The sequence below is a fragment of the Eleginops maclovinus genome, chromosome 8 (assembly GCF_036324505.1).
Source record: "Eleginops maclovinus isolate JMC-PN-2008 ecotype Puerto Natales chromosome 8, JC_Emac_rtc_rv5, whole genome shotgun sequence".
NCBI lineage: Eukaryota > Metazoa > Chordata > Actinopteri > Perciformes > Eleginopidae > Eleginops > Eleginops maclovinus.
The window spans coordinates 11,083,372-11,110,656 of NC_086356.1; the positions used below are offsets into that span (position 1 = coordinate 11,083,372).

The 27,285-nt window shown below is 41.5% G+C and overlaps 1 protein-coding gene across 3 annotated transcripts; it reads right to left on the reverse strand.

Annotated features, from left to right (window-relative positions):
* Window positions 1-26,873, reverse strand: nup214 (nucleoporin 214). 3 transcript variants are annotated; one of them, XM_063889979.1, is made up of 36 exons: window positions 26,720-26,873; window positions 25,734-25,929; window positions 25,440-25,594; window positions 24,752-24,950; window positions 24,590-24,660; window positions 24,429-24,492; window positions 24,139-24,242; window positions 23,326-23,432; window positions 23,136-23,205; window positions 22,569-22,692; window positions 20,180-20,338; window positions 19,058-19,487; window positions 18,844-18,980; window positions 18,639-18,739; window positions 17,748-17,831; window positions 15,623-15,772; window positions 15,314-15,472; window positions 15,131-15,234; window positions 14,875-15,054; window positions 14,614-14,702; window positions 14,445-14,528; window positions 13,545-13,853; window positions 12,752-12,913; window positions 12,315-12,420; window positions 11,115-11,169; window positions 10,449-10,518; window positions 10,185-10,269; window positions 9,496-9,548; window positions 7,999-9,408; window positions 6,270-6,334; window positions 5,980-6,166; window positions 5,705-5,857; window positions 4,059-4,230; window positions 2,322-2,467; window positions 1,680-1,719; window positions 1-591 (listed from the first exon to the last, which is right to left on the reverse strand). In XM_063889979.1, the coding sequence occupies exons 1-36, from the start codon at window positions 26,759-26,761 to the stop codon at window positions 555-557; spliced, it is 5,859 nt and encodes a 1,952-aa protein (XP_063746049.1). In that variant the 5' UTR covers window positions 26,762-26,873; the 3' UTR covers window positions 1-554. The 3 variants fall into 3 exon arrangements, with proteins under 3 accessions (XP_063746049.1, XP_063746048.1, XP_063746046.1); XM_063889978.1 differs by having other exon boundaries at window positions 5,980-6,163; window positions 17,748-17,834; XM_063889976.1 differs by having other exon boundaries at window positions 17,748-17,834.
* Between the last annotated feature and the right edge of the window lie 412 nt (window positions 26,874-27,285).

Below are 27,285 nucleotides of genomic sequence, written 5' to 3' on the forward strand. Positions count from 1 at the left end.
TAATTGGAGAAATGTCATTTATTTCCATGTTTTTAATTTAAAATATACATCAAGCGGGGATTTATTGCAAAAATCATTTGAAAATGAAAATAGAACCGTTTCACCTTAGACCACCATTCTCATTTTTAATAAACGCTACTTTACTGACAGAAACGACTTGATTTTAATTTGTTTAGCCATGCTGAAAACACAATTTCCAAAAATGCAAAGGAAGAGTCAACTGTTCAGATGCTTGAGTGAGTTTAGGCTTACGTGTATATGTTTAAAAGTGCACAAACACTTAAAAATGCTGGACATAAAATGCCAGAATCCCTTCGTTATGACAGCAAAGAAAGACAATCCTGTAAACCAGCGAGTTACAATGTACTATATTTTCCGAGGAAGGATGTGAGCTTGTTTTACATAACAGGTAGTGTTCCTGAAAATGCATGAATATCCTTTAATTCACTTTATTCGAGTCAAATGCAACACACTCTTCTCCCTTTACCCATTATGTGGCACAATGAGCTTGATTGCAGAGAGTACTGTAGCAGTGACGTGGAGCTTTAATAAAACTAGCTTCTCCAACTGGCAAATGTTTGAGCACTTGATCTGGAAGAAGAAATGACAGACAAAGCAGAGAGGGAGAGATTATTGAAAAAGAGTTTCAATGGTTGAAATGCCACCAGCTGTAGTTTTATTATTAGATTTACAACAAGAGCTTTACATTTTTCCTTTCGTTTTGTGGTGCGGTTATTAAAATACTGCATTTTCAATATTTCTCTCAGCATAGGGACAATAACGATTGAATGGCTGGAACAACAACACAAATTAGATTCTTAAAAGAAGAGTATCGGAATAAACAACCACACAGTAGAGCTGTACAGATACACACACACCTCATTTCTGGTATATTTTCATGTAGTTAAGACTCAATATGGTGCACAATGGATTGAGGTTGGAACCTGTTGTCTGTTTCTTTGTCGGTGATGGGCTGTCAATATGTGCTACAAAATGCTTTTTTTTTTTGGTTGAGTTATTAGTTAAAGTAACCCGTAGGGAAAAAAAGGAATAATGCAATCCGATAAAGCAGCCCAGCTTAGCAAAGAATCACAATAAGCGTAAGGATGTACTCTTCGAGGAAGTCCCAAAGTAATGAGTACAAACGACGGAGAGAGGAGGATAATTAACAACATGAGAATGCGTCCAAGAGGCTAAGCCTGCTCACCGACACACTCCTGCACACTTCACTTCAGTGCATTCCACCCGAACACACCCCGGGGAACATGGCCGCCATGTGACACGCAGCAGCAAAATGAAAATGTAATCACATCGGGGCAATTAGTAAGAAAGTTCCACTAAAGCATTCAGCCATGCAGCACCCGTTTCAGGGTCTTTCCACGGGGGGTCAGACTGAGTTATATTTGCTCAGTGTTTATTGCTTTATTTATTGGATCATCTTTTCAAGCCAGCTTTAAAAAATCATTCATTTCCTCCCCTCACTAATTCAATCCAGTGAGATAGCAACAAAGGGAATCCCACTCTAAACAGATAAGGAAACAGAGAATTCATTCACAAAGCTTCTGTGGGAAATTGCGCTGCTGAAGAAATGTGAGCTTCACTACAGACACACCACGCTGCTGACAGGGAGGAGAGAAATGAGGGTCTGTCCGTTTATTACTCCCGCACAAAGAACTTACTGGTTAGCAGAGCCAAAGGTGTTTGTGTGTCCGGAGAATGCTAGGGAATGAAAAAAGGAAAAAAGGGATAGATTAGGTGACAGTAGCAATCAAAGAAGTGTGTTCAATATGGAAACAGGCAATGCAATTTTAATTTCAAAGCATGAGTCATCCATGTCCAACAAATCTATGGTGCTGTGTATGTAAGACACTATGAAAGATAGAGACAGAGAAGGCACAGAAAGATAAAGATATGAAGGGTGCAGGTGGATGATGGGATTTACAATATTTGATTAAAAAAGTTAAGGAGACAAGAAGGAAATGAACATCTTTCCAGTTCTTTTTTTTCAAACAGTAAATATTTCATTTTCATTTCCTTACTTTAATACAAATAAATAGTGTATCCCTGCATTTTGCAGGCTCTTAAAATAGCCAAAGAGTGTCGCTGCAGAATGAAACGTAAAGTCAAATGTTCTCCTTATGAGATGAAAAGAGGGACAAAGGTAAGTGTTCGGAATAGGTAAAAGTTGCTGGGAGATGTTGGGAGCATTGAGGCGCTGACTGTGCTGCGTACAACATGTTTTAGCACTGGGAGGGATGTTTGAAGAGGATGAGGGAGGAAGAGGAAAGGGGAGAGCAGAGCCATTAAAGCAGTAGTCTCACCTCCCGCCTGTGGCTGCTGTCCAAACCCGGAGAAACTGCTGGGCTGAGTCCCAAACCCAGGGCTCTGCTGGGCCAGGCCCCCGAACGACGGAGCGCTCTGATTGGCTAGGGACCCAAAGGACGGGCCGCTGGGAGGCGAGGCAAATCTGAAAACGGAAGCGGACACAGATGCTGTGAGCAACAAAAAGGTACAACTGGAACTAGAAAATACTAATCGTTGGGCCTCATTTTTAAAGCCCTGCCTAAATGTATAATTTCTTTGTACGAAGAAAGGAGCTAAAGACAGAAATTACTGATTAGTTTATATTCCCTTTTTTTTTAGCTCTTCCCAAATAAACATGCTACCATCCAGAAAAGGTCAGATTGTGTGTGTGTGTGTGTGTGTGTGAGTGTGAGTGAGTGAGGATTGAGAGACGGGGTTTAAGCGATAATCCCACCCATGGACTCTAAGCGAGAGAAGAGGGAGAATAGGGAAAACGGGGGGGCGGGGGGGAGAGAGAGGGGTTTAATCTGCAGGCAGCCTGAGATTATGTGAGGGGAATAATCTAGCTGTTCTGCACAGGGCTGCAGCGGCATGCTCTCAGCAATATAACGCAGGAAAAAAATAAATAAAAAAATAAATCTGGAGAATCAAAGTTGGAATTAGAAGGAAGGCAAAAATAAAATAATCCTTTTTCCATTACCTTTAATTCCAATTTGAATTTAAATAAGTCCGATCTGCTGCTGCTTCAGTAAGGGGAGCTTGAGGTAAGATTTTTCTGTCAAATTAAAAGTTTTATTTTTAAGTCTTTTCAGGTGAAGTGAGAACAAAACGTGTGTGTGTGTGACGGTGTGAAAGCAGTCTCCCACGGTAAATGAATAAGGTTTCATGACGGCTTTCAAACTCGCCCGATTTGGTTTATTTTATCACACCATCGCTTTAATGCAAACACAGCGTTTAACAAGCTGAACGCTGCTCTTCATTTGTCTTATTACAGATGTCATTATATACAGAGAGAGAGCACAGATGTTCTGACTCCTAATAAAAGCAAAACAATTATAAATAATCAACCATAACGGCCATAGGAGAAATGAACCTCATGACTCGACTAAGTTAACAGAATAATTAATAATAATCAATAAATGATTTAAGCATTAAGACATTTTCGTGCAAAGTGGCAGAAACGTTTTTTTTCAGCTTCATAATTAAGGGATTTCCTTTTTTTTTTAAGTTTACATTTAAACATTTTTAGACATTTAATAACAAAAAAACTAGGATGGATTTTTTTTTCTTTTTCAATTTAAATGATTAATCGCAGCACTCAAAACTTTGTTTCACCCATATCATCGCATCAGTGTTTGTGCATCAGGTACGCAGCAGTGCTGCTCTTCATTTATTTGATGTCTTGTTCTTTGTGACGGGGCACAGAGAGAGCAAGAGAGAACAGATGTTCTGACTCCAAAAAAAAAGCTGCTTCACCCTGCGAGCAAAATCCTGCTCCTGCATGCCCCCCCCCATCCCTCTGTGCTGCAAAAAAACCTTTTGACTCTGACACTCAGTATTCTCAAAGTAAACATCTGAATGCAAATTACACATAATGTCACATTAGCCAGAGTGTGTCTGTTTTCCATATTAAAATGGCCATTTATTTCTCAATGGCAGTTTCTATGTTTATTCTTACTTGTATACACAAATAAAAAAAATGTGATTTTAAACCTTTTCTTCAAAGCTTTCACAGAGTTTATCAAGGTTCTTACCCAAATCCTCCCATGCTGGAGGCTGCTGTTCCCTCTCCGAACACTTTACCGGCGGAGGGAACCATGGGGTTGGCGAAGGAAGCGGTCGAGCCGAATGATGCTCCACCGCCAAAAGCTTGGGAACTCCCAAAGGAAGGGGGACTCCCAAACACCGGAGCACTGCCGAATCCACCTGGAGAAGGGAAAATGGATAAGGGCTTAAAAAGGTTTGGTAATAGAAAGCAGTGGAACATATAGGGAGTAACACGGGCCTCAGCACTATAGAGAAAATATATGTTTTCATAGGGTCAGGATGCAGCATAGGATATTTCACCCATGTGGAGGGGTTTCTTTTCTGGCAAGGCTGAATAGTTCTGCTTGGACGCCTGGGTGAATATATAAAATAACTACATACATTCCACATGTGTTCTGAGGGGTCGACACTACCTAAAGGGTATCAAATGTACACGTAAATAGATATACAAATGCTGGTAATCACAGTTTCCCTACTGTATCTCACAAGAAAATGTCTCAACATGATAAAGGCAGATTTGTATACAGTAAATCATGTTTTGGAACAGCACGCTGACAGGTTGAAAACAGGATATTCACACCAGCTCGGAGCCTCAGAGGTGGGAGTGGTATGGGAGAAACACCGTTCTGAAATTACAGCCTGGCTAGCAGCAAGCCGCAGTAAATAATTGATTGAGCTAATGTAGGATTACATTCCCTCTGCATTCACCAGTGATGGGTCATCACAGAGCCAAGTATTACCCATATCCCGCTGGAGCTAAAGGATAGCTTGGATGTTGACCAAAACAACAAAGACTTTTTTGAACCCAGAAATAAAAAAATAAAATGAAAGACAGAAGCTCAAGTTACATCTTAAATCTAAGTTTTCTTAAACTTGCTGAACAGTTAATTTAATTTGCAATTTATTAATTCTAAATAGTCAACCATAACGACCATAGGCGAAATGAACCTCATGACTCGACTAGACTAACAGAATAATGAATAATAATCCATAAATGATGAAAGCGTTAAGACTTTTTTGTGCAAGTCTTACGCTTATAGATATTTAATAAAGAACAAAACTGGGATGGATTTCTTTTTCTTTTTTTGATTTAAAATAATTGTTAATCGCAGCACTCTAAACTTTTTTGTTCACCCATAACATCGCATCCCAATTGCTGTTAAGATGTCGCAGCATCAGCAGGACTCTGGCAGGTAATGCCGGCCTCCCTCTCTGCACTGCTGGGGGGGGGGGGGGGGAGAGAGATAAGGGCTCTTGCTGTAGCTCAGGTGATAAAGGAGAATGCATGTCAAGAGTCAGCTGAGGTGTAAAGCTCGACTTTGTGTCGGTGCTTCTATCACAGCCGCCCCTGAACCACTGATCCTCACTAAAGCAGAGCCCCTGAGCCCGACCCCAAACACCACTGATCCAGTCAGACACATTTCTGTAAGCGTGAAAATGATTATCTAATAACAGAACTGTTTACATTTGTTAGGCCTTCTACTCAACTTTAATTAAGAAAATGAATCGGAACGATAAGGGGCGTATGAACCGCACATGGGAACACGCCTTAAATGTTCAGGAGAGTGAATGAGAGCAAGGACTGTACAACCACAGTGTTAAGAGAATACAGCAGCAATGTGAGGAGCTTTACCTGATTTTGCCGGAGATGAGAAGGAGCCGAATCCCTGCGCTGCGACACTCCCTGCCCCAGTGGTGAAGGTCCCGCTGGGCTTCTGCTCAACGAAGGAGCTCTGTCCAAAATTGAAGGACTTGGCACTGCTACTCCCAAACAGAGAGGGGGCACCTACAGAGGAAATACATTCACAGATACAGGTGTGTTTCACGGATAGTAAGGTGAGGATGTGTTGTACCGTTACTAACTAGCTTCCAGTAACACTCAATCAGCAATATGCTTTTTGATTCTACCTGTCTGAGCGGGCTGCCCGAACCCTCCGGGGGAAGCACCGGTCCCGAATGGGTTCTTGTTGGCAGCTTCTTCGCTGGGTTTGCCTCCGAGTCCAGAGAAGAATCCTCCTCCAGCGGCTGAGCCTGGTGCGTTGGCTGAATTCGATCCGAACAGAGTGCCACCAGACGATGGCTGCTGCTGCTGCTGCTGGGAAATTAAAGCTGGTTTAACAATGATCCCAGATGTTTTACATTTTATCTTAAGACATAATAATGTATTGGTTACTATTAATCAAATCTGTGGATTATACCTGTCCAAATACACTTCCGCTGCTAGCTTGTTGGCCGAACACAGGGCCTGCGGCAGAGCCAAAAGCTGTGATAAGAAAGAGAAGACAAATCCAGTCAACACTAGGGATGGGTCCCGGTATTTAACGCCCATATATTTTTAAAGATCGTGGTATCAATAAGCTCCAATGTTATCGGTACTGGAGAAATGTAAAACATACAGTATATAAAACATATTTCATATACATATTATTGCTACATGAACGTTATCTTGCAAATTGTGTCCAACTCAAGTTACTCAAGTAAAAGTACAAAAATATTAGCATATAAATACAAAAAAGTACACTACACCTGTCTCTGGTCTCGAAGGGTTCATTTAAACTAACAATCTTTGTTTTGGATGTGGAACAAATCTGCTCAAATCTCAAATGTTTTAATCAGGATTTAAAATCGATTGTTTATATTTCACATCATTAATCCAAATCTGTAAAGTAACTAAAGGTATTAAATAAATGTAGTGGAGTAAAAGTACACAATTTACCTCTGAATTTTAGTAGAGTAGAAGTACAAAGTAGCAAATAACTGAAATAAGTCAAGTGCAGACCGTCAACATTGTACTCAAGTACAGCACAATATTATAATCACATATTTTGTATTTATTTGGCATTCAAATAAAGCAATGCTAATTCAGTTTCCAATTTGTCTAGTTATTCCCTTTAACAAATATAGAAAAGTAGCGATAAGAATACCGTTAAAGTAACGGATCGATAATCACTATCGACAAGTACCGTTCAATTCTAGTGAAGACGCGTTGATCACAAAGCGCTGCTCGATGTTCCGCAGTCAATGATGCCATCTAAATATTCCTGTCACCACTCCATGAATATTTTAATTATTTTCCTCCAGTGTAAAACAGTCAGCTCTGGGAACTCTGAGGCCCCCCCCCTCCTTAAAATGTGACAAACTGTGTTTTACTGCTGAGCGGATACACTTCCATCAGCTGTCCCAGAGTCACAGACATTCCCACGCTGTGTTGAGAATTCAGAGAATCTTTGGGAATGGGACAACTCCCTTCATGCCCCCCTTCTTACTCAGACTGCTGCACCCCCCCCCCCCCCCCCCGCAAAAAAAAAAAAAATATCAGAGCCAGTCCCACACCTCCAGACTGTGGACTGTGTGGGCTGGTCAGCTGAATGAGTTTAAGGCCCACTGCCCAAAATACAATGAAGGGGTCGCCTGAGGTTGTTGGCTTCAATATTGTCAGACACAACTTCACTTTTTGTAGCTGTGTAGCAATCATCATAGTTCATTTAACACCACTTTGACAACGTCCCAACTTGTTTTTACAGCTGACTGAATTCAAAATTAAGAAATGTGCCTAGCCAATTACATTACAAACCTAAAAATGTGTAATTCTCCTAAAATACAGCCACAGGATTTCCTATATAGTGGAAGAAACATTCAAAATAAAACATTTTGGAAATAGTTTGAACGAATCCAAGGGATCGTGTCACTTCAGGATTTAGATTTCCAGTTTTTATACATATCACTAATGTTAGCTGGTAGCTAGAGTACCTTGTAATACACTAAAATGTGCCCGATATAGTAGCCAGGGCTGTTAGATCCATGTTTTAGAAACATTAAACAACATGATTGGGATCAAAGCTTAAACTTCCTGGAAGTTCGGACATCTCTAATCTTTAAGAATCCTATTTGACCAATGAGCATTAAGATCTAAAAGTGCCGACTCACGCTCGCCTGAGGGCTGTCCAAAGCCGAATCCTGTAGTAGATGAGGAGGTGGTGGTGTTACTCCCGAACACAGACCCCGGCCCAAATCCAGAGCTCTGGCCAAATGCCGGTGCTGTTGTCTGTCCGAACAGGCCTGAGCCGGTGCTGCTGGCTGTGTTGGCGCCGCTCGGGCCGAAGGAGAAGGAACTGGCGTTGGTGGGGGTCGCGGCGCCGAAGAGACTCCCGCCGGTCGTGGCGCTGTTAGAACTCGCACCAAATGCTGATTGGGCGAAAGAAAAGCCGCCAGGTGTTTCAGTGTTGGCGGCAGGTTGGCCGAAGCCGCTCACCTGGCTGAACACAGAGCTGCCGAAACCCGCTGCAGGTGCTGCCCCGAACGCCGTGGAGCCGAAACCTGAGGGGGCCGGGGCTGAAGAGGCTGGAGGGGCCGCAGGTTGCCCAAACACAGTGCTAGGAGTGGCAGATGTGCTAACAGTGGAGGTGGGGGTGGGGGCCACAGCGGCGACTGTGCTGATCACCAGTGTCGCTCCGAGGGAACTGCTGTCCGTTATGGCGGGGGCCGTCTGAGTGAAGATGGAGCCGGGTTTGTCAGAGCTGGGTACCGGGTAGGCTGGTGGAGCTACAGCAGGGGTGGGGGCTACAGCAGGGGCGGGGGCAGCAGAGGTTGGCACAGGAGCAGTGTCGGTGGTGGTGGTGCTGTCTGGGGGGGCTGCTGTTGTGGGAGCTGCCGTGGCTGGTGGGACTGCATAAGCGGGGGCGCTGGTATAGGAGGGGGGGTCTGGGGTCGGGGATGTAGCGACCAGAGGAGGGGTGGGTGATGGTGCTGTAATTGCTGGGGTTTCTGTGGCAGCTGCCTCCTCAGGTGCGGCAGGGGGGCCAGGGCTCTCTACAGCTGGGGATGGGGTGGGTTCTGAAGGTGGGGGGGAAACTTTCTGTTCCTCTACAGAGTCTGGAGAAGCCGCGAGAAGACTGCTGAAAGACGTGGGGGAGGCCGAGGCCGTCAGACTGGACTGAGGGACGGAGAAGGCTGGCTTGGGGGTAGGTTCAGGGGGCTTGAACAGACTGCCCGACGCCCCCCCCTTGGACAGATCCACTCCCGTAGAATCTTCCGCAGGCTTTTGTGGACCCGGAGCGAAGCTGAACTGCGGTACTCCCTTGCCGAGACCGAGTCCAGCTTCCCCAAAGCTAAAGGAGCTGGCAGCTTTAGCGGACGCCTCTTTGGCCTCCTCTCCGTGGCCCACGCGAAGTCCAGAGAAGATGCCCAGAGTCTCCCCACCGATCGTTTTCAGGGGCTGTGGCTCTATCCTTTGGGCCGGTTTGTCTCCTGACGTGTTTATAGGCAAGGTGGGAGAGGCAGTGCCGAGAGCAGGGGAGGTGGACTTCGGGGTAAAGGCAAATTTATTAGCATCCTTCGCTGGAGAGACAGAAACAAAAGACGTTGGATGTGTGACATCATCCTCTCAACGATCTGATACCATAGTTACTGTATTGTTTTTTTTACCTTGTGACCCTCCAGCTGCTGGGGTAACAGAAGAAAAACTGAAGCCTGTGGACCTGCAAAACAAATGTGAGACTGGATGAACCAACAGTAAGAGCATCCTGGTTCCGGAACTGGAGGGTGACGGGGTTCGAGTCCCGGATAGACCAGAAAAAACAGGACCCAGTTTACCACCTCAGCCCTGAAGTATGGCAGCCCATGATAGCACTGACACCTCTCCAGAAATGCGTGTGTGTATTTCCAGGTTAGGGTTAGGGGTTAATGAGTGAATATTGAACTTCCCATTGTAGAAATAATGAAGTATGCGGTTTTCTTCTTCTGCGGTGTAACTTAAGGGAACATTGTTTTATCATAATGATCACTCCCACGGATTACTAGTCAGGGGCAGAGGGAGACATTATAATTAACAACACACTAATGGAAAAGTTGATGTGGCTACTTCAAACCACAAGCTAGCAGGACAGGAGGAGGAAAGAGAGGGGGCTTTGATAATATTCAAAATGTTTTTGAGATTAATAATATTTGTAATCAATTCACTTTGTCTAAACAATAAATACATTTATGAACATATAAGAGACTCTTATATGTTCATAAATATAAAAAAAAAACGCCTACTTTTTGTATACTCAGTTAACAAATAGTAGGCGTTTTATATTTCTGAATTTTTCTTTCGTCTGCATCAGGTGACCCACCCTGAGGCGAAGGAGAAGCCTTTGCTGGAGCTTTGCTCGGCAGTGCCAGCAGGAGCCGCTGGAGCCTCTGTTTTGGTTGGTTGACCTGAAAGACAACATTTTGTAAAGTAAATTAAAATTGCAAACTATATAAAAAATGTGCAGATTTTCAATAATTATAAAGAAGGGTTCTTTATAGTGTTATGCATTTATTAAAGACAAATCCGGGCAATAATTATGAAAAAAACGTGTGTATACTATACATGATGACTAGGCATTGCTTACCGAACACAAAGCTGGACTGGGGGGTGCTTGTATTTTCACTGGACATCTTCTGGAAACCTTGGGTAGGATTCTGCACAGACAGGAAATGCATTGGATGTTTAAGCATAATTCCGCAAAACCGTAATGCAGAACAACATTTTATACCGTTATGTGTAAACATACAAAGGGCTCTATAGGCCGGAGCGTGTGGGTCATTCCCAGTCAGTTGAACTTGAGCCTGAACAGTGACCGGGGTTTGTCCAAGGAGTTCCCCTGCCACCTCACTGCGATTTGTAACATCAACATGGCAGGGAGCTGGGACATTTCTCACCAGTGCTGTTTATGGTCTGTCTTGACATGCAAACCCGTCAGCCAGCTGTGAAATCTCGCAGGTTGAATGTTCTTTTAAATTGCACGGAGAGAGACTCAAATACTGAATGTAATGTTTGTGTATTTAAGTAACGGCATGTAAATGGATAAGTCATAATGAAGATAAGACATGTACGGGTGTCTGGACTATTCAGTTTAACATGGATATTTCCAACTGACATCGTTTTCATATGCTTCATCAAAGTTTCATTCATTCTGTAAGGATATCTTTATCATAGTGATATAGCTGTTTGATTGTATGAATATATGATAAGAGAAAGGAAAGCTTGGGGAGGGATGGATAGGTATTGTACTCACTCGTTTGGCCTGGTGAATCGCAAAGACCGAAGCTGCTGAGTCTGCTGCTGATGAGCTGGGGAAGAGACCGGAAGGAGAAAAGTGTTAGGGCTTTTTCCCCACATGAAACAAGTGTAATGGTACAGTCTATTATCTCCGTTGGAACATTCATTAACTGATCAGTGTACATTTCAACGACATGGTCACTACGAAGAATTGTTTATTCTTGGCAACACATATTTTTTAATAATTTTGTTTAGGCAAGAGAAAAAAACATCAAGCTGGCCATCATTTAAAGAAATAGGTCTAAAATATTTTGGTACCATCAGATAAAAAGCTATTTTAGTACAAAATTGAGACCCAGTTTCATTGTGATCTTACTCCCACAATGCCCTGCTTTGCTTGTTTGTTATTGTGAGCAGGCTTTATTTGAAAAAAAAGGCCTCAAGGAGGGATGGCCTGTGAAATATCAAGCAAAAAAAGTGGAGCATAGCCCAGTGAAGCAGAAAGAGTGAAGTGCAATAGACTAGAAGGGGCTGAACAAGAGACTGTGAATCATGGAATGAATAAAGAGCGGAAGAGAGCGAGGTGAGGAGGATAATGAAGAGAGACATTTAGACCGTGTTCACACTGTTCTGTTCTGGATATATTTCTTCCGCTAATCTGAAAACCATAGGGTTATAGTCAGCATTGACTTTCATCTGACCTTTTCTTTTTTTCACCAGCCCTAGCTCTACAATATAAGACTGCTGGCCTCTGCTCGCTGTGTGCACTGGCTAAGATTAGGTGGAGTCAGTGACCTGATAAATCGGGGCCAGGGAGACGCACTCTAAACAAACACCGGACCCTCGAGGACTCGCATTGACAGAGAGCGTCTACTCACTGAATCACAAATAAATCCATTTGATTGCATGATTTGATGCCATATATTTTATATAGCATGTTAATTATTAGACGGGAAATATATAGGTGTGACAGATCCTTATAAATAATGTTTAAAAAGTACTTTATTAACATTAAATTGAGTAAAATAAGAAATTGCAAAATCCTTATGGCCTTAATCTATAGCAAAAAGGCATTATTCCAAATGAAATGAAATAGCATTACAACTTTGAAGCTTTAAAGAACACCAGAAACTAACTGTCACTTACTTAATTAAATCTCATGGCATAACCCCAACTAAATCTGAAATACTAATTCATATCATTTTATTGTTTTCACCTGATGGAAACTGGCATGGGAGGCCCTTTGTCCTTGAGCTCCTGGACGTTGACCACCTGAGGCACAGTCTTCAGGGTGGACTCGGTCAAGGACGCACTGACAACAGCTGGAAGACAAAAACATACTATATTGAAAATACAACACCTCAGAGGTGTTCCTTAGTACATGTTAGGTTTCCGTGGTGACTTAAGCCCGGTTTGAATGAAACTGAAAAACAGTTTACAAGTTATTCTCAGATGTGCTGGGAAGTAAAGCAGGATCAAAGGTTTGTTCTGGCAGTGTGTGTCTCCCCCTGGTGAGTAACGGTGGCAATAACATGTTTTACAAATAGCTTCTTGTGCACAATTACAACTTGCATTTTCTTTTTACATTTAGAAAACAGACCAATAAAGAATTATTTTCAATTGCAGCTGATGACTGTAGCATGTTCCTCCTACCTGGCTTCTGATTGGCCATCTGCCTGCGTAGGGCAGCAGTGGCTGCAGCCTGCTGGGCTGGGATGGTGACGTTCCTGTCGGTCGGGGGGGCTCCGTGTTTTACCGTCTTTGTGGCCAGAGCAGTGCTGTCAGCCCCGCTCAGGTTAATCTTATTGCTGGGAACTGAAATATCAACACAGAGAGCCACATTTATGAAAGCGAGTCTACTAGTTTTGAGAAGCTGCATTCTCTGACTGTTTACAGTGGACGTTAAACTGATTCTTTAGGTCTCCAATAACAACACCCTCAGTTCACACCCGGCATTGGATTCAACTCTAGTGACAAATTGTGATTAGATCTCAATTCTCCGCTCTATTTGGACAAAATGCACTTTTGTTTTTAACCGGTGGGAGGCAGCATAGTGCTTCCCATGCAGCATTCACAACAATACAGACCGAGTCTATTCAATCCAAAAAAAAGGGGTTTGACTTCTACTATAACTACTCATAAAATATCTTATGCAACTTGAGAGACCAGAGATGAGAAAAAGGGAAGCTCATTGGATTTGACAAGATACTTTCCTGAAAATTCCTCCATTAAACTACAAAAGATATGTGGTCATATATGTTGCAGAGCGCTGCGGCAAGAGGTATGAGTGATGGGTTTTAGCCGCTACATCTTGTATAGCTCTGTCCACTTGTAAGCTTATCACACAAGACACATTTATAAACAGGGTCTGTGTTACATGTGAAATCTCAAAGCAGCCATCGCATTATTTCTAATGCCTGAGCGCACAGGTAGTAGATCTACTCACCAGGGCTGGCAATAGGGCTGAGTCCAAAGCCCAAACCTGGTACCGAGTGAATTTTTGTCAATGGGGTGGACTGGATGGCCCCGAAGCCTGGCTGGATCGAGGGGGTCCTCACAACTGTGGGATGGCGGGGGGTGGACAAGGCTGGAAGGTGGATAGAAAGGGGAAGGGGTGCCAACTGTAGCTCCTCTTCCTCCAGCTCCAAGTCAGCCGGGTGGGGCTCCAGGGATTGAGAGAGGGAGGAGGTAGAGCTCACATCGTCCAAGTCCTCGTAGTATTTAGGGGACAGGAAGGCAGAGCGAGACAGGTTGGCTGGAAGAGAAGAGATGAAGAACATTTAGACCGGGAAAAACTGCTATAGCTGCATTATGCTAATATTTTATACACGGTAATCACGTCAACATCTCATCATGAATGTCATCGAAACCATGAAGCTTCACAAATGCTGGTTTTTGCACATCTGATAGGAATTGAATAAAAAATGTCTCTTATTTTCATTTATTTTTTAGTTTTAATGCACTGGACATACTTTACTTAACAGGTTAGCCAGTTGTTTATTTACATTAATGGAAAACTCCACCATACTACCATTAATCATGTTTTTGTTAATATTTTCTGTACATTTTTTACTTTCTTTTTAAATGCTATTTTATTGTAACTAGATTGCCTTGTTTTTATGCTGCTGCAACAACAACAAAAAAATCCCAAATTGGGATCAATTAAGTAATTCTATCTATTTATCTATATTAAAGTGAACATTATTCCCTTTTCTTTGACTGACAAGTATTCGTATTCCTTCCCATTTTTGTAAACCTTAATTACATTTGTAAGTTTTCAGGCAACCACACCTTTCTTGTTGGTATTCCACATTTACAAAAACAAACATTTGAGTATAATGTGTACCTGGTGCAGTTGAGCGGACAGGAGGCATCTGCCCCTTTGAGAGGAAGTTACGCAGCTGGGACTGTTTCACTGGGGATATCTTGACTGCGGGAGAAACATTTACAGTCAGTACATGTTGTAATTAAGAAATTGGGTATTGGGCATTCTTAGAATATATAAACATTGATACCTGGAGACTTGGGTTTTGGCATGGGAGGGTTGGTGCCCAGCTTGGCTTTCAGGAGGGAATCCCTTAAATTCTCAATCTCGCTTTCCAAACTGTCGTAAAAACACATACACAACATGTTGAAGTTACAAACACTTTCAGAAGAATTAGCTTTTTGTATCAAGTTATGAAAACAAATATTAAAAGTACTCCACAGTGTTCTCTCTCACAACAAACTCAAAACATAAAACTAATTTATGCCAGCTATTTTAACATTACTCTTACCCAGCAGCCGTTTCTGCAGCAGCACTGTGGCTTATTGTGGGAGCGGTCGTCTTGTTGTAGAGGCGCAGAGAAGTGAGCTGCTTGACCAGCTGGTCCAGTCTGTTTTTCTGCTGGTTGATGATGTACAGGTTGTTGGCCAGCGTAGTGAACAGACCCTCGCGCCCTGGCACGACCATGTGTCTGTGGAGATCATCATTTTATTTAGCAAATTATACACCAAATCTTTGTAGTATTACATTTTCAAAAAGCTTCTTACTTCTGCTTCTTCTTTTTCTCCAGGTGTTTCTCCCATTCCACATCCAAAACATCATTGACATCCTCCACAGCGAACATGATGTACTGGTACAGCCTGCGTATCTCCTACATGAGGAATACAATGGATTAAAGGCTGCGAGTGGGAAGGTGTTGAAGATACATGAACAGTATTTAAATATTTCACCTTGAGTTGATCCTCGCTGCGGGGGTCCAGAGGTTTTTTGTAAAGCAGCTGTCTGTAATTTCTGTCTCTGCTCAGCTCACTCTGGGTCTTTGCCTCTTCTGCCCCAGCAAAGCCCTCCAGTAAGGTGGTCTTCAGCGTACCAATGTCCCCATGGAGAGACTGTCAATAAAAGAGAAAAACAGATTAGAAGAGGATTGCCATGATGTACGACCCTACTTTAACTAAATGTAAAAGTTAGACTATAAAAAGTAATTATGTACTTGATGAACTACTTGGGGTTGCCCAGCACCATGATTTGGTTTTCCTTACCTCTGTAGTCTCCTTGATCTCGAGGGTGAAAATATGGAGGTCCTCTGACTCCTTCCTCAACTCCTTCATCTCATCATTTGTGCCGACCTTGAAGTCAGCTTTAGAGCTTCGCGCCTTAAGATCATCCAACTCCTTCTGGAAGTGTGCGATCTGATGACAAGACAAAGACATGCTTGGTTACAATAAAATAAGAGGACTCTTTCCAAAACTTGATATTCATGAAATGCTATCTCAATCGTGACCACAACCGAGAATGAAATATAAGCATGGTACAGTTTGCATCGTTATTAAAAAAAACATTGATAAAATTCCAGATATATTGACTTCATTACCTCTTTTACAGTTCAATCTGAACACGTCATATCTTCAAGCGGACATTGGTTTTGTCATTAAGTGTAGTTGAGTTAGCTAGCAGTATGCAACTAGCATTATGCTACTATTTCCTCCCATATACAGTGGGGCAAAAAAGTATTTAGTCAGCCACCAATTGTGCAAGTTCTCCCATTTAAAAAGATGAGAGAGGCCTGTAATTTTCATCATAGGTATACCTCAACTATGAGAGACAAAATGAGAAAGAAAATCCAGAAAATCACATTGTAGGATTTTAATGAATTTATTTTCAAATGATTGTGGAAAATAAGTATTTGGTCAATAACAAAAGTTCATCTCAATACTTTGTTATATACCCTTTGTTGGCAATGACAGAGGTCAAACGTTTTCTGTAAGTCTTCACAAGGTTTCCACACACTGTTGCTGGTATTTTTGGCCCATTCCTCCATGCAGATCTCCTCTAAAGCAGTGATGTTTTGGGGCTGTCGCTGGGCAACACGGACTTTCAACTCCCTCCAAAGATTTTCTATGGGGTTGAGATGTGGAGACTGGCTAGGCCACTCCAGGACCTTGAAATGCTTCTTACGAAGCCACTCCTTCGTTTCCCTGGCGGTGTGTTTGGGATCATTGTCATGCTGAAAGACCCAGCCACGCTTCATCTTCAGTGCCCTTGCTGATGGAAGGAGGTTTTCACTCAAAATCTCACGATACATGGCCCCATTCATTCTTTCCTTTACACGGATCAGTCGTCCTGGTCCCTTTGCAGAAAAACAGCCCCAAAGCATGATGTTTCCACCCCCATGCTTCACAGTAGGTATGGTGTTCTTTGGATGCAACTCTGCATTCTTTCTCCTCCAAACACGACGAGTTGAGTTTTTACCAAAAAGTTCTATTTTGGTTTCATCTGACCATATGACATTCTCCCAATCCTCTTCTGGATCATCCAAATGCCCTCTAGCAAACTTCAGACGGGCCTGGACATGTACTGGCATAAGCAGGGGGACACGTCTGGAACTGCATGATTAAGTCCCTGGCGGCGTAGTGTGTTACTGATGGTAGCCTCTGTTACTTTGGTCCCAGCTCTCTGCAGGTCATTCACTAGGTCCCCCCGTGTGGTTCTGGGATTTTTGCTCACCGTTCTTGTGATCATTTTGACCCCACGGGGTGAGATCTTGCGTGGAGCCCCAGATCGAGGGAGATTAGCAGTGGTCTTGTATGTCTTCCATTTTCTAATAATTGCTCCCACAGTTGATTTCTTCACACCAAGCTGCTTACCTATTGCAGATTCAGTTTTCCCAGACTGGTGCAGGTCTACAATTTTGTCTCTGGTCTCCTTTGACAGCTCTTTGGTCTTGGCCATAGTGGAGTTTGGAGTATGACTGTTTGAGGTTGTGGACAGGTGTCTTTTATACTGATAACGAGTTCAAAAAGGTGCCATTAATACAGGTAACGAGTGGAGGACAGAGGAGCCTCTTAAAGAAGAAGTTACAGGTCTGTGAGAGCCAGAAATCTTGCTTGTTTGTAGGTGACCAAATACTTATTTTACAGAGGAATTTACCAATTAATTCATTACAAATCCTACAATGTGATTTCCTGGATTTTTTTTCTCATTTTGTCTCTCATAGTTGAGGTATACCTATGATGAAAATTACAGGCCTCTCTCATCTTTTTAAATGGGAGAACTTGCACAATTGGTACTTTTTTGCCCCACTGTAGTTTGCGCCATGAGGCTTTCAAGCTACCCAAAAGAAAGTGGTGCATTGTCATCCCTCGTGTACCGTTTGATCAGACTCACCTCTTCAAATATGCCAGCCATGATTGGATCGGAGTCTTTCTTTTGCTGTAGCTGCTTCTCCAAAGTCTTGATACTAACAGCTGCCTGCTTTTGAGAAAAGATTAAAATACATAAAAAAGTCAGTGAAAAAAAGAAACATAGAAACACAGAAAGTTAGTTCTAGCAAAAACTGAAATTAGCAAGCATTTCTGTAATGTGATAGTTACACCTTTCTTCTGCCACCAACAGTTGATTTCAGATTGAACAGGCTGTTGCTAGTGGCAACCGCTACCAGCAGTTTCGTGGCAGTTTAACCGACATTGCTACAATTTCTCAGATCTGTTACTGCGACCACTGTCGCTGTATTACCGTCAAGGTTTTGTGATTGTTGAGCTATGATTATCATCTGTTTACTGTTTAACAGCTAACCAGTATACTCATTGTTATATTACTATTATATATACAGTATTTTACCATTTTATATCCTTTACTCTAGAGGACTCGATGATTACTATATAAATTACCTTGGCGTAAATCCTGTTAGGACTAAATGATGTTCTTCCGCTGGGGATCTATTGTTTCTTGATACAGGGAGGTATATTGTGACTAATTTGACAGTTTTCTTGTTACTGTCCTGACCCATCTCAACAACCATTGTGGGCAAACTTTATCCATAGCAGTGTAACGATTGCTTCTTTTTAAAACTTTAAAGACAACAGTGGTCTTCAACCTACATTATACACCGTTTCAGCACACGGAGATTTTTCATAATATTTATCTATTCAACTTTAATTCTCTGCACAAAAAACATGTACCTTGATGATAAAGTTAACATGCCTCTATGCTGGATATATTTATATATTTAGAGCAAAATATAAACCACTATTGAAAAGAGGTCTGAGATGAACAGACCTGTGGTGTTTGGAGGCGTCCCTGTGCAGCAGGAGCAGGAGCAGGAGCCGGCTTCTGAACGACTGACGGGGGCGTGCTGATTTGAACCGGACGCATTGGAGCTGAGAAAAATATTAATATCACAAACCAGGCCTGTACACTTATATTAAATAACACACTTATTCAAAGGATGAAAACAAAAGGAACTGAGGCGGGACTTCCTTACCCATTACAGCTGGTGGCTTAGCGGCTGAGGGTGGAGGGGCGGTCAAACTACTGCTAATGGGGGTCACTGTTTTGGGCAGTGAGGGATTGAAGGAGAAAGGCTGTGAGGGTGGTGCTGGTGACTCCAATGCTGTAAACCTAGGGAAAGAAAAAGCATATGTGGTTAGTGTGGGTGTGTCTTAGTCAGAATAGAATTATCAAATATAATGTGTTACCTATCAGCCAGATTCAGCTTCACTGTTGGTAGAGAGGCAGCAGCAATGCTCTGGGGTGTGGGAGTTGGAAGTGGAGCTGCCACCGCTGCTGGTTTGATGGGCGGAGCGAAAGAAAACGCTGAAGGTGCTGAGGGAGTGTCTGAGGGAGGTTTGGCAAAGGAGAAGTTGAAGGATCCCGAGCCAAAAGATGCAGTTGTCGCCAGGGAGAAAGCTGGAGGAGCAGAGGCGGCGCATGTGGTCGGGACCGAGAAAACGAAGCTGGACGATGCTGACGACACGGGAACTACAGGAGCGACGCTAAACGGAGCAGCAGAGGGAGCCGGGGCCAGAGGAGTGGAAGCAGCAGCTGGGGGAAAACCCAGGTTTGGGAATGTCGCTGGGGCAGATGGGATGGAGGCAGCAACTTTGGGAGGTTGGGCAGCCACAGAACCTGGGAAGAGAAAATGAATTTGCTTTCATTTCATATTAACTTCATCCAAAGTGTTTACAAGCAAAGGAGGCTGAATCTAGAAGCATTAGAAAGAACAAGTTCAGGGTTATTTCGTTTAAGAGAGTTTGTTGAAGTGTTCTGCTCGGTAAAGAACAATGTTTTTCTAGCTTCATAGAAGTCAGACAGATCCCTGTATTAGCAAATCAACAGGTCTCCTTTAATATAAAGTAAAAAACATTTATAAAACAAAACGAAAGTTTGTGTGTAATAAACGACAAACATAATACTGTAATTAGCAAAAATGACTTCCTTTCTCCTCTCATACTCAAACGTTAAGTTATCTGCAATAAAATGATCAAAAGGTATACATGTACTTTAGTTTAAAATCAGATAAGCAGAATAAAAGTCTTGTTCCTTTTCATATATCTTGTTTGTTTGATTGAAATCTCTCGAGCTGTTTAACCAAGTTGTGTAACCAAATTCCAGACTTACAACTCTCCTTTAGAAAGGAATGGGTGACATGTCTGATGATGCGTGTCAGCAGCATGAGAGCATCCCACCAGTAAAGGAAATACACTCTGGTATCACCACATTAGAAGACTTCACATACCATTGCAATGTGTGCTTATGAATAATGGCAGCAGTCTCTCCAATATCTTATTCTAAAAACATCTGTTGACTGGTTGTCTCACCTGGCATGGGCGGTCTCTCCCCATCCAAGGCGAGGGCGGAGGGGGGTGCGACCAGCTGCTTGACGCCAGGATTGAGGTTGAGCAGAGCAAATGGACAGAGCAGTCCCTCTGTGGACAGCATCAGCATAGTGGGCGCAGGAGGCAAGGTTTTCTCATCGGCTTTGAGAGGGGAGAGGGATAATCAGATGGAGAAACACTGTAGTCTACACGATGAGCAGTAAAAGCCTCACTTGTTACCTTCCACAGATCAGAGAGTCAGGAGGAATCTATATCTATCTTCACATTGTGTATAGAGTCTAATAATTGAGAGCCAAAACATGTGCAACAGAGTTTGGTAATACATTTCAGCTCTAGCTCACACCTCTGCACAAGGGAAATGACAAACAGGAGGTGTTGTTTGCTCACTATGCTTGCTATGTCCATGAGGGCAAAATGCAGTTTGACACTTTAATCATCATGAAAGTGTCGACAGCATTTGAGCGCAAAGACTGCATGTTACTGCTGTGCTCATCTCATTGACCGTGGCTAACTCTGCCCCCCAGTGGTTTAAAAAAAATAAAACAGTGTTCAGTACTCACACCCCAAAATAAAGATGAATTAGTCAGAGTTGACACAAGTCATTTCAGATACATCCAAAAGTACAATGAGCAGTTTGTCCTCTCTGTTCTCTCCACAGCTGTCTCATATCTGACACTATTCCTCACGTATAACTTTCACTGTCACCGGCAGATGACAGCAGCAGCTGTTCTTTCTGAGTTTCAGCGTTTGATTAATTGCCACTGACTCATATCCCTGGCTATTATCCTATATTTTGCATCTAATGTATATTCATTCCACCCACAGCATGTCTGCTTTGTTCAAAGTAATAAGCCTTTCAATGTATTGAGTATTATTCTTTACATAAACTCTATACACAAACATGCATTTGTATATTCAAACATAGTTATTACGTTTCACAAGAGAGAGGGATACTAAGTTGTGGACAGAATAAGCACAAAATGCAGGCGACAAGGACAAAGATACAGCCTCTAATGTGCAGTTTAATCTCATTTATGAAACTATAGTTGAAAGATAAGGAGCGAGGGACAAGAAGGGAGCGGCACTCGGTTAAGCTCATCAGCATTCTGCAACAGGATTGTCTGGGCTTTGTTGTTTGTTGTGGTCTTCTAGGTTGTCTGGGCCGTTTTAATGACTGCATTTCTTCTCCACATAACTGTCATTACTCTCCCTTTGCTTTCCATATCTAATGTGCTCTCACTTCAGATAAAAGGTTTTGATCAGACTACAATGTGGCCCAAATTGCAGGTTTTTTTCCCTCGCTGGGAGGGAGTTCTTTGAGTGAGCATAGAGAGATGTGACTAGACAGCACCAGCAGCTCTACGTGAATGTCTGCCAGACTGGGCCATTTGAGATAAAACAGTGTGCTGAGACGGTAGCTTATCACTATTCCTGACACATGCTGCAATAGAGCACTGCAGTGGATGCTGTATGCACATCGGAACCCGGCTCTTTTCAGCTTCCTCTGATCATTAGGGGAGTGTTAACCACAAGCTAGGACAATGCCGCTCAGGAGATAACTCCAACTGTTAATATTAATAGGAAACAGACTGACTCAATACTTAAAACATGCCTAAAAACTCATTTAATATCACAGAAATCTTACGTTTGTAGGAATCTTAGAAAACACGCAGTGAAATCCTATGCCTTACCTGCTACGGTAGGACATAATCTAAGCATACATGTTCATAAAACAAGATTATAGGGAAGATAGAGTGCAAATATTTCAATATATTCAGCTTTGTTTATTACAATTTGGTGTAAATACTTGTCTTTACTATTTTCTTTTTTAACGCTTAATAGTTTCCTAAAAATACTTATTTTTCTTACCTTTAGATGTTTTACCTACTACTATTGCAGCTGTTTATGTTCGCACCACCAGACACCAAAGCAAATTCCGTGTATGTGTAAACATACCTGGTAATAAACCTGATTAATTAAAAATTAATTCTGTCTCTTCACTATTTTCTTTTAAACCCAGGGCATTTTTTGCACTTCAAAGATGTGCAAAAACTAATAACATTGGCAAAATAAAAGCAGTATACAAAAAACACATAGTATTTATTATTTTATAATGATGTAGTGATCAGTATATTGTGATAAAGTACAATTCTGAAAATTTAATTTAGATTATTTGAATTGAATGAAATCAACTTTTTTTTAAACTATGAAAGTCCAATAGAAATTAGCAACATTCTTTAAATTGAACACTAAAATGCTTAAACAGACATCCAAAATTGATGTTAATTGACCATCACTTATTGGGGTAAGTGTAGTTGTTTTGTGTAGACGTTTAAATCTGCTCAGACAGCTGAAGAGAGAATTCACTCACTGATGAAGATCTCCTGCTGGCTGGTGAAGTCTATCGCTAGGCCGAGAGGCAGCGTGTCTTCATTCTTGTCCGTCACTGGAAGCTCAGCTCTACTCGCATCTTCCAGGATCCAAAGCTCCCAGTTCTAAAAGGACAACAAACAGTCAAATTAAGTGCATTTAAAACGATAAAGAAACAAGATAACATTTCAGTGGAAACCTGATCCAGTAATGGAAAATGTGTTTACGCACATTCACGGTCCTCGAATGGGCTAGTTTGATTTATGGCATTAGGTTTGTTCACTGCGGATGGAGGAAGCTCTGGTAGCTTGAATTATTTAATAAAATAGTGTTCTTCTGAGAGAAAAGATCTTATTAGAAAAGTTATGCAACTCTCCTTGATACTTTCTCACCACATTATGTCATGTTTTTCTATCAAAACTATACAAATATCAGATTTTACTTCTCTAATGACAATGGAAATCCATCATAGAGACAGACACCTTTCCTTTCTACCTTTATTCAAAACAGTGTATAATTTAAATGTATGATTTCTATTATATCTTTAGGTTTTCACGCCATTTAATACCTTGTCCTCTTGTCTGGCGGCTATGACACTGACTTCAATGGAGGCCGCCGATGCTGCAAACAGGAGGTCCCTGAATAAAAGAAACAAAAAGCAAATATGACGCCCATTTTTCATGATATTGAAATAAATCAAACTTCTTATCTTGCTTTGGGGGAATCCTTCAAAATCAATGCATGTAAATCAAACTCACCAGTCCTCCACATGGCTAAGAAAGAAGTGGTGTTGTCGCCCGGTGCAGCTGCCGTACACCGTGTCACTGAAGTTCAGATACTTTATCTCCGTCCTCTCATCCTTCTTCTACAAAAACACACAGAAAGAAATCCAACGTTAAACAGCTTCTTGAGGTACATGAACAGGATTCAACCACTGAAACAACTGCTAGCTGCTTTTTCCATTTTACAAGAAAAACATGTCTGTTAACTGAGAAGCAAACAATGCCCATTGACATCCAACTGCAATTTAGAAAGTCATAATCTGTTGAACAGCGGATATGGAGAATGTGTGGTATGATGTGCAGCTCTATGAAACCAAAGATAATGTTTTACACGGTCTGTTTTAGTTGTCGGTTTAAAGACGCATCCTAGTGAAATAACAATACAACAGGAGGCACAAGGAGCTGCAGTAGGAGCCTCTATGCAACTACAGAGCCACTACAATCTGTTCACACCACAAAGCACATGGCCTCTAAAGCTGACATAATTATTTTGTATTTTGATGCTTGGCCAACTTTGTTTCTTTTAACGTTCATGCCAATAAAGCCCCTTTGAATTGAATAATCTGGCAAAGCTTCTAATGCTTCACGTTTCTTCACCTTGTTGTTGTGGTCACGTGGAGAAAAAATGTTTGACTGAACACGAAAAGCTCATGTGAATTAAAAAAAAAGATATGGTCCAATGTATCTACTGAGGCGATGAGTGAGAAGCAAAGGAGATTGAAGGGGTGCAACCTGTAAATAATCCAACTGGGTGAAGGTGAATTCAGTGTGGTTGTAGGGTGTACTCACAGGAAGGGAGATCAATACTATCTCAGGAGGGGTCTCAAGGGACCCGTCTGCAGCAGCATAGACCACAGCAAACACAAAGGTTTTCAGCCACTGCACATCGAGGACTGTGAGAGACGACAGGAAAGAGAAGCATTAGCCGTAGAAAGGGTTCAGATACAGTTATACAAGTAAAACTAAACGACAACATTGAATATATTGATGTCAAATAAATAAAGCATTTAATTAATAATCCAGCTCAGTTAATGTGCATAACACACAGCTGTCCGTCTCCAATACAGGATATATCTTACCTTTGACAGGGTCGTCAGAAGTGTAGAAGTTGGGACATGGGATTTTTCTTTTTTCCTCTAGTGTCTTTAAAAAGAAATTCAGTTCAGTTATTCCTTCTGTCACTCGGATGCTGCAGCTCTAGGAGATTTAGTTTTAATTATGAGGAATAAGGATTACTTACAGGTGTATATTGACTGACTTCAGAATTCATTTTTCCTGCAGCAACTTGTTTTCCTTTTGGACTCCAGCCAACTTTGAGAGACAAAGAACATTATCTCAAATTGAGCCACAATAAATATATGGAGGACAAGTAAACTCAACTTGTGCGCAGAGTGTCACTCACTACATGTGATGCCATTTGAAGCAGGAAGCTGGGCCTGCAATTTGACACCGTCAGTAACATCCAAGATCATCATACAGCCGTCAGACAGACAGACGGCGAGCATTGACGGCTGTACGGGATTCCACTTCAGGTCTTGCACTAAACAGCCAGGGGGTACTGCAGGCAGCAGGGAGGCAAAGGGTAGCTTCTGTGATCTTGCCTGGAAAGTGAAAAATAAATATAAAAATGTAAATCTGCCAAATACTGGGGCATTAAATAATTGAGTAACACTACATTTACCTGAAAATAGTTAATAATAAAATTGGCAAAAATTCCATGCAATTATTTCATTATGTACGAATATAATGAAACCGTTGCATGCAGACTATGTATATCTGCTGGGAAGGATTACAAACTGTGTATTTCTAAAGGTCAACGTAGACAAATTAAAGGCATTATCCGGAGACTTTATTGTGAACTGTAAAACTAATTATAAATGATTATTTAAACCAACATGTTTGCTGCATGTTAGGGTTTTCTTCATGTTAAGGGCACATGCTACTGGTCAGACTGGATATAACAATGTCAGTTAATAGCAAACCTTGCACCATTTGAGCTATTTTTGGTATGCAAACACTACTATACCATATTCAAATACAATGTCTTAATAAATACATTAAAAGAGTCAAAGTAAGATCAAAATAGTCACCTTGTTCATGAAGGTGCGGACATCGTAGAAGGTGAAGGACAACCCTCCCGCCTCAGAAATACCACACACTGACAAAGTTAGTTCATCACAACTGAGAGCCAAGTGGTGCAGGGACAGGTCCACAGTCATTTCTGCCAGAACTGCTGTCCCCTCGACTAGGAAAAGCAATGGAAAAAAACATAGACAGAAAACAGGGTAAAGATTAATTGTTGGCAACAGGTAATGGCATCCAAATGTTGTGCAAAACCAACAGGATGAATATTCAAATCCAAATTTCTAAAGTCATATACCTACCTATATCGTTGGGGTTGCCATCAAATTTATCAGCCCCCAGGATGACTTGAGTTTGGTAAACTTTGAATGTTCTGCCGAGCCCGACAAAAGTTAAACCAAATTTGTTTGAGATGGTAAGCAGACTAGTTCTTTCTTTCGGCAAATCTTCAGTGGGCTGAAAGACTCTTGTTTTTTTCATTTGTCGAAACTGAAAATCCTGAAAAAAAGAAAGAAACACAAGCACTGCTTATAACTCCAGGGTAAGCAGTTATGATTGGTGAACAAACTGTATGTGGTCCATTTGAATATCTGCAAACTAAACTGTCTTCCTAGGGACAAAAACAAATATACACGGTAACCATGTTTGAAGACATACAGTATGTAGAAGAAAACTGAATATTATAACATTTATTTTACTGCGAGTAACATGAATTGTTAAGCTATCCATTGAAACAGGTATCTGATACGTTCAATTTGACAAGTTTGTTTAATCGGTAATTAAAATAAAGCCTCAAAATGAAAGTAAAATCTCTGTTGATAGCCGACTAGCTGTGCAGTCTGTCCCATTAGCTAACTATGCTACATTTCGACTGCGTTTATACCATTAGCGCAAACATGTATCAAACGTGACGAGTATTTACTTTATTTATTTCACATAAAGTTGTTTATTCACACAAAAAACACTGAACACTAAATGAGCATAATGTTATATGACGTAGCTAGCAAATGTGCTAATAGCTAGCGTACTAGGATAATACCTGGCTACAAACTAAGAAGATAAAAGTTGCTGTAACAGCTTCCTCATGCCACACTTTTAAACCAACACATCTAACTGTTATTCCTGTATTAGTGACCAATCTGTTTGTCCATATGTTCCTGGTTTAAACAGAAAACCCAAAGACGAACAGCTAGCCAACCAGCTAAGCTACCCAGAAGCATTGGAAATGCGAACAAACATTAGCTCAACAATGCTAACTTGTCAACACTATTTATTGACATCAGTTTACCTTCATCTCCCTCTCAGGAGGGGAGTCTGTGTCGTCACTCATTTTGAAGCAAAGAGTGTGTTGCTTCTCCTGATTATATTGTGTATTATTTTATTCCTCCCTTATTTGTGTCCGAGATAAAGTTACGGTGAGCCACATTGGTCTGTCAGGACTCAGGAGAGACGAAAACACGCCGCGCAATCTTTCCCACAGAAAAAACGTCATTCACGCAGGATGACAAGTAGATACCAGAGTATCCTGAGCCCACACTAATACATTAACTTAGTTACTACACAAAATGATGACAATAACTGTTATTCAATGTAAAAACCTTCAAGTTATTTTTACAGAAAACCTCCAGAAAATATAAAGCTCCAATGCACATTATATATATATATATATATATATATATATATATATATATATATATATATATATATATATATATATATATATATATACATTTAAATGTAGGGAACCAATGCAATTTTAACAATCCCCCAAAATCAAACCATGGCCTACTAAACCTTTGTCTACAACATCTGTCCTGGTTAAGTCAATTCATCTTATAATACAATTGTAATTAA

Coding starts and splice junctions, on each gene's coding strand:
- nup214 (XM_063889976.1), bottom strand. CDS start 26,761: ATGAGTGACGACACAGACTCCCCTCCTGAGAGGGAGATGAAG. Junction 15,473..15,622: donor AGATCAAGGAGACTACAGAG/GTAAGGAAAACC, acceptor TTTTATTGACAG/TCTCTCCATGGGGACATTGG. Junction 592..1,679: donor ACCTTTGGCTCTGCTAACCA/GTAAGTTCTTTG, acceptor TTCTTCTTCCAG/ATCAAGTGCTCAAACATTTG.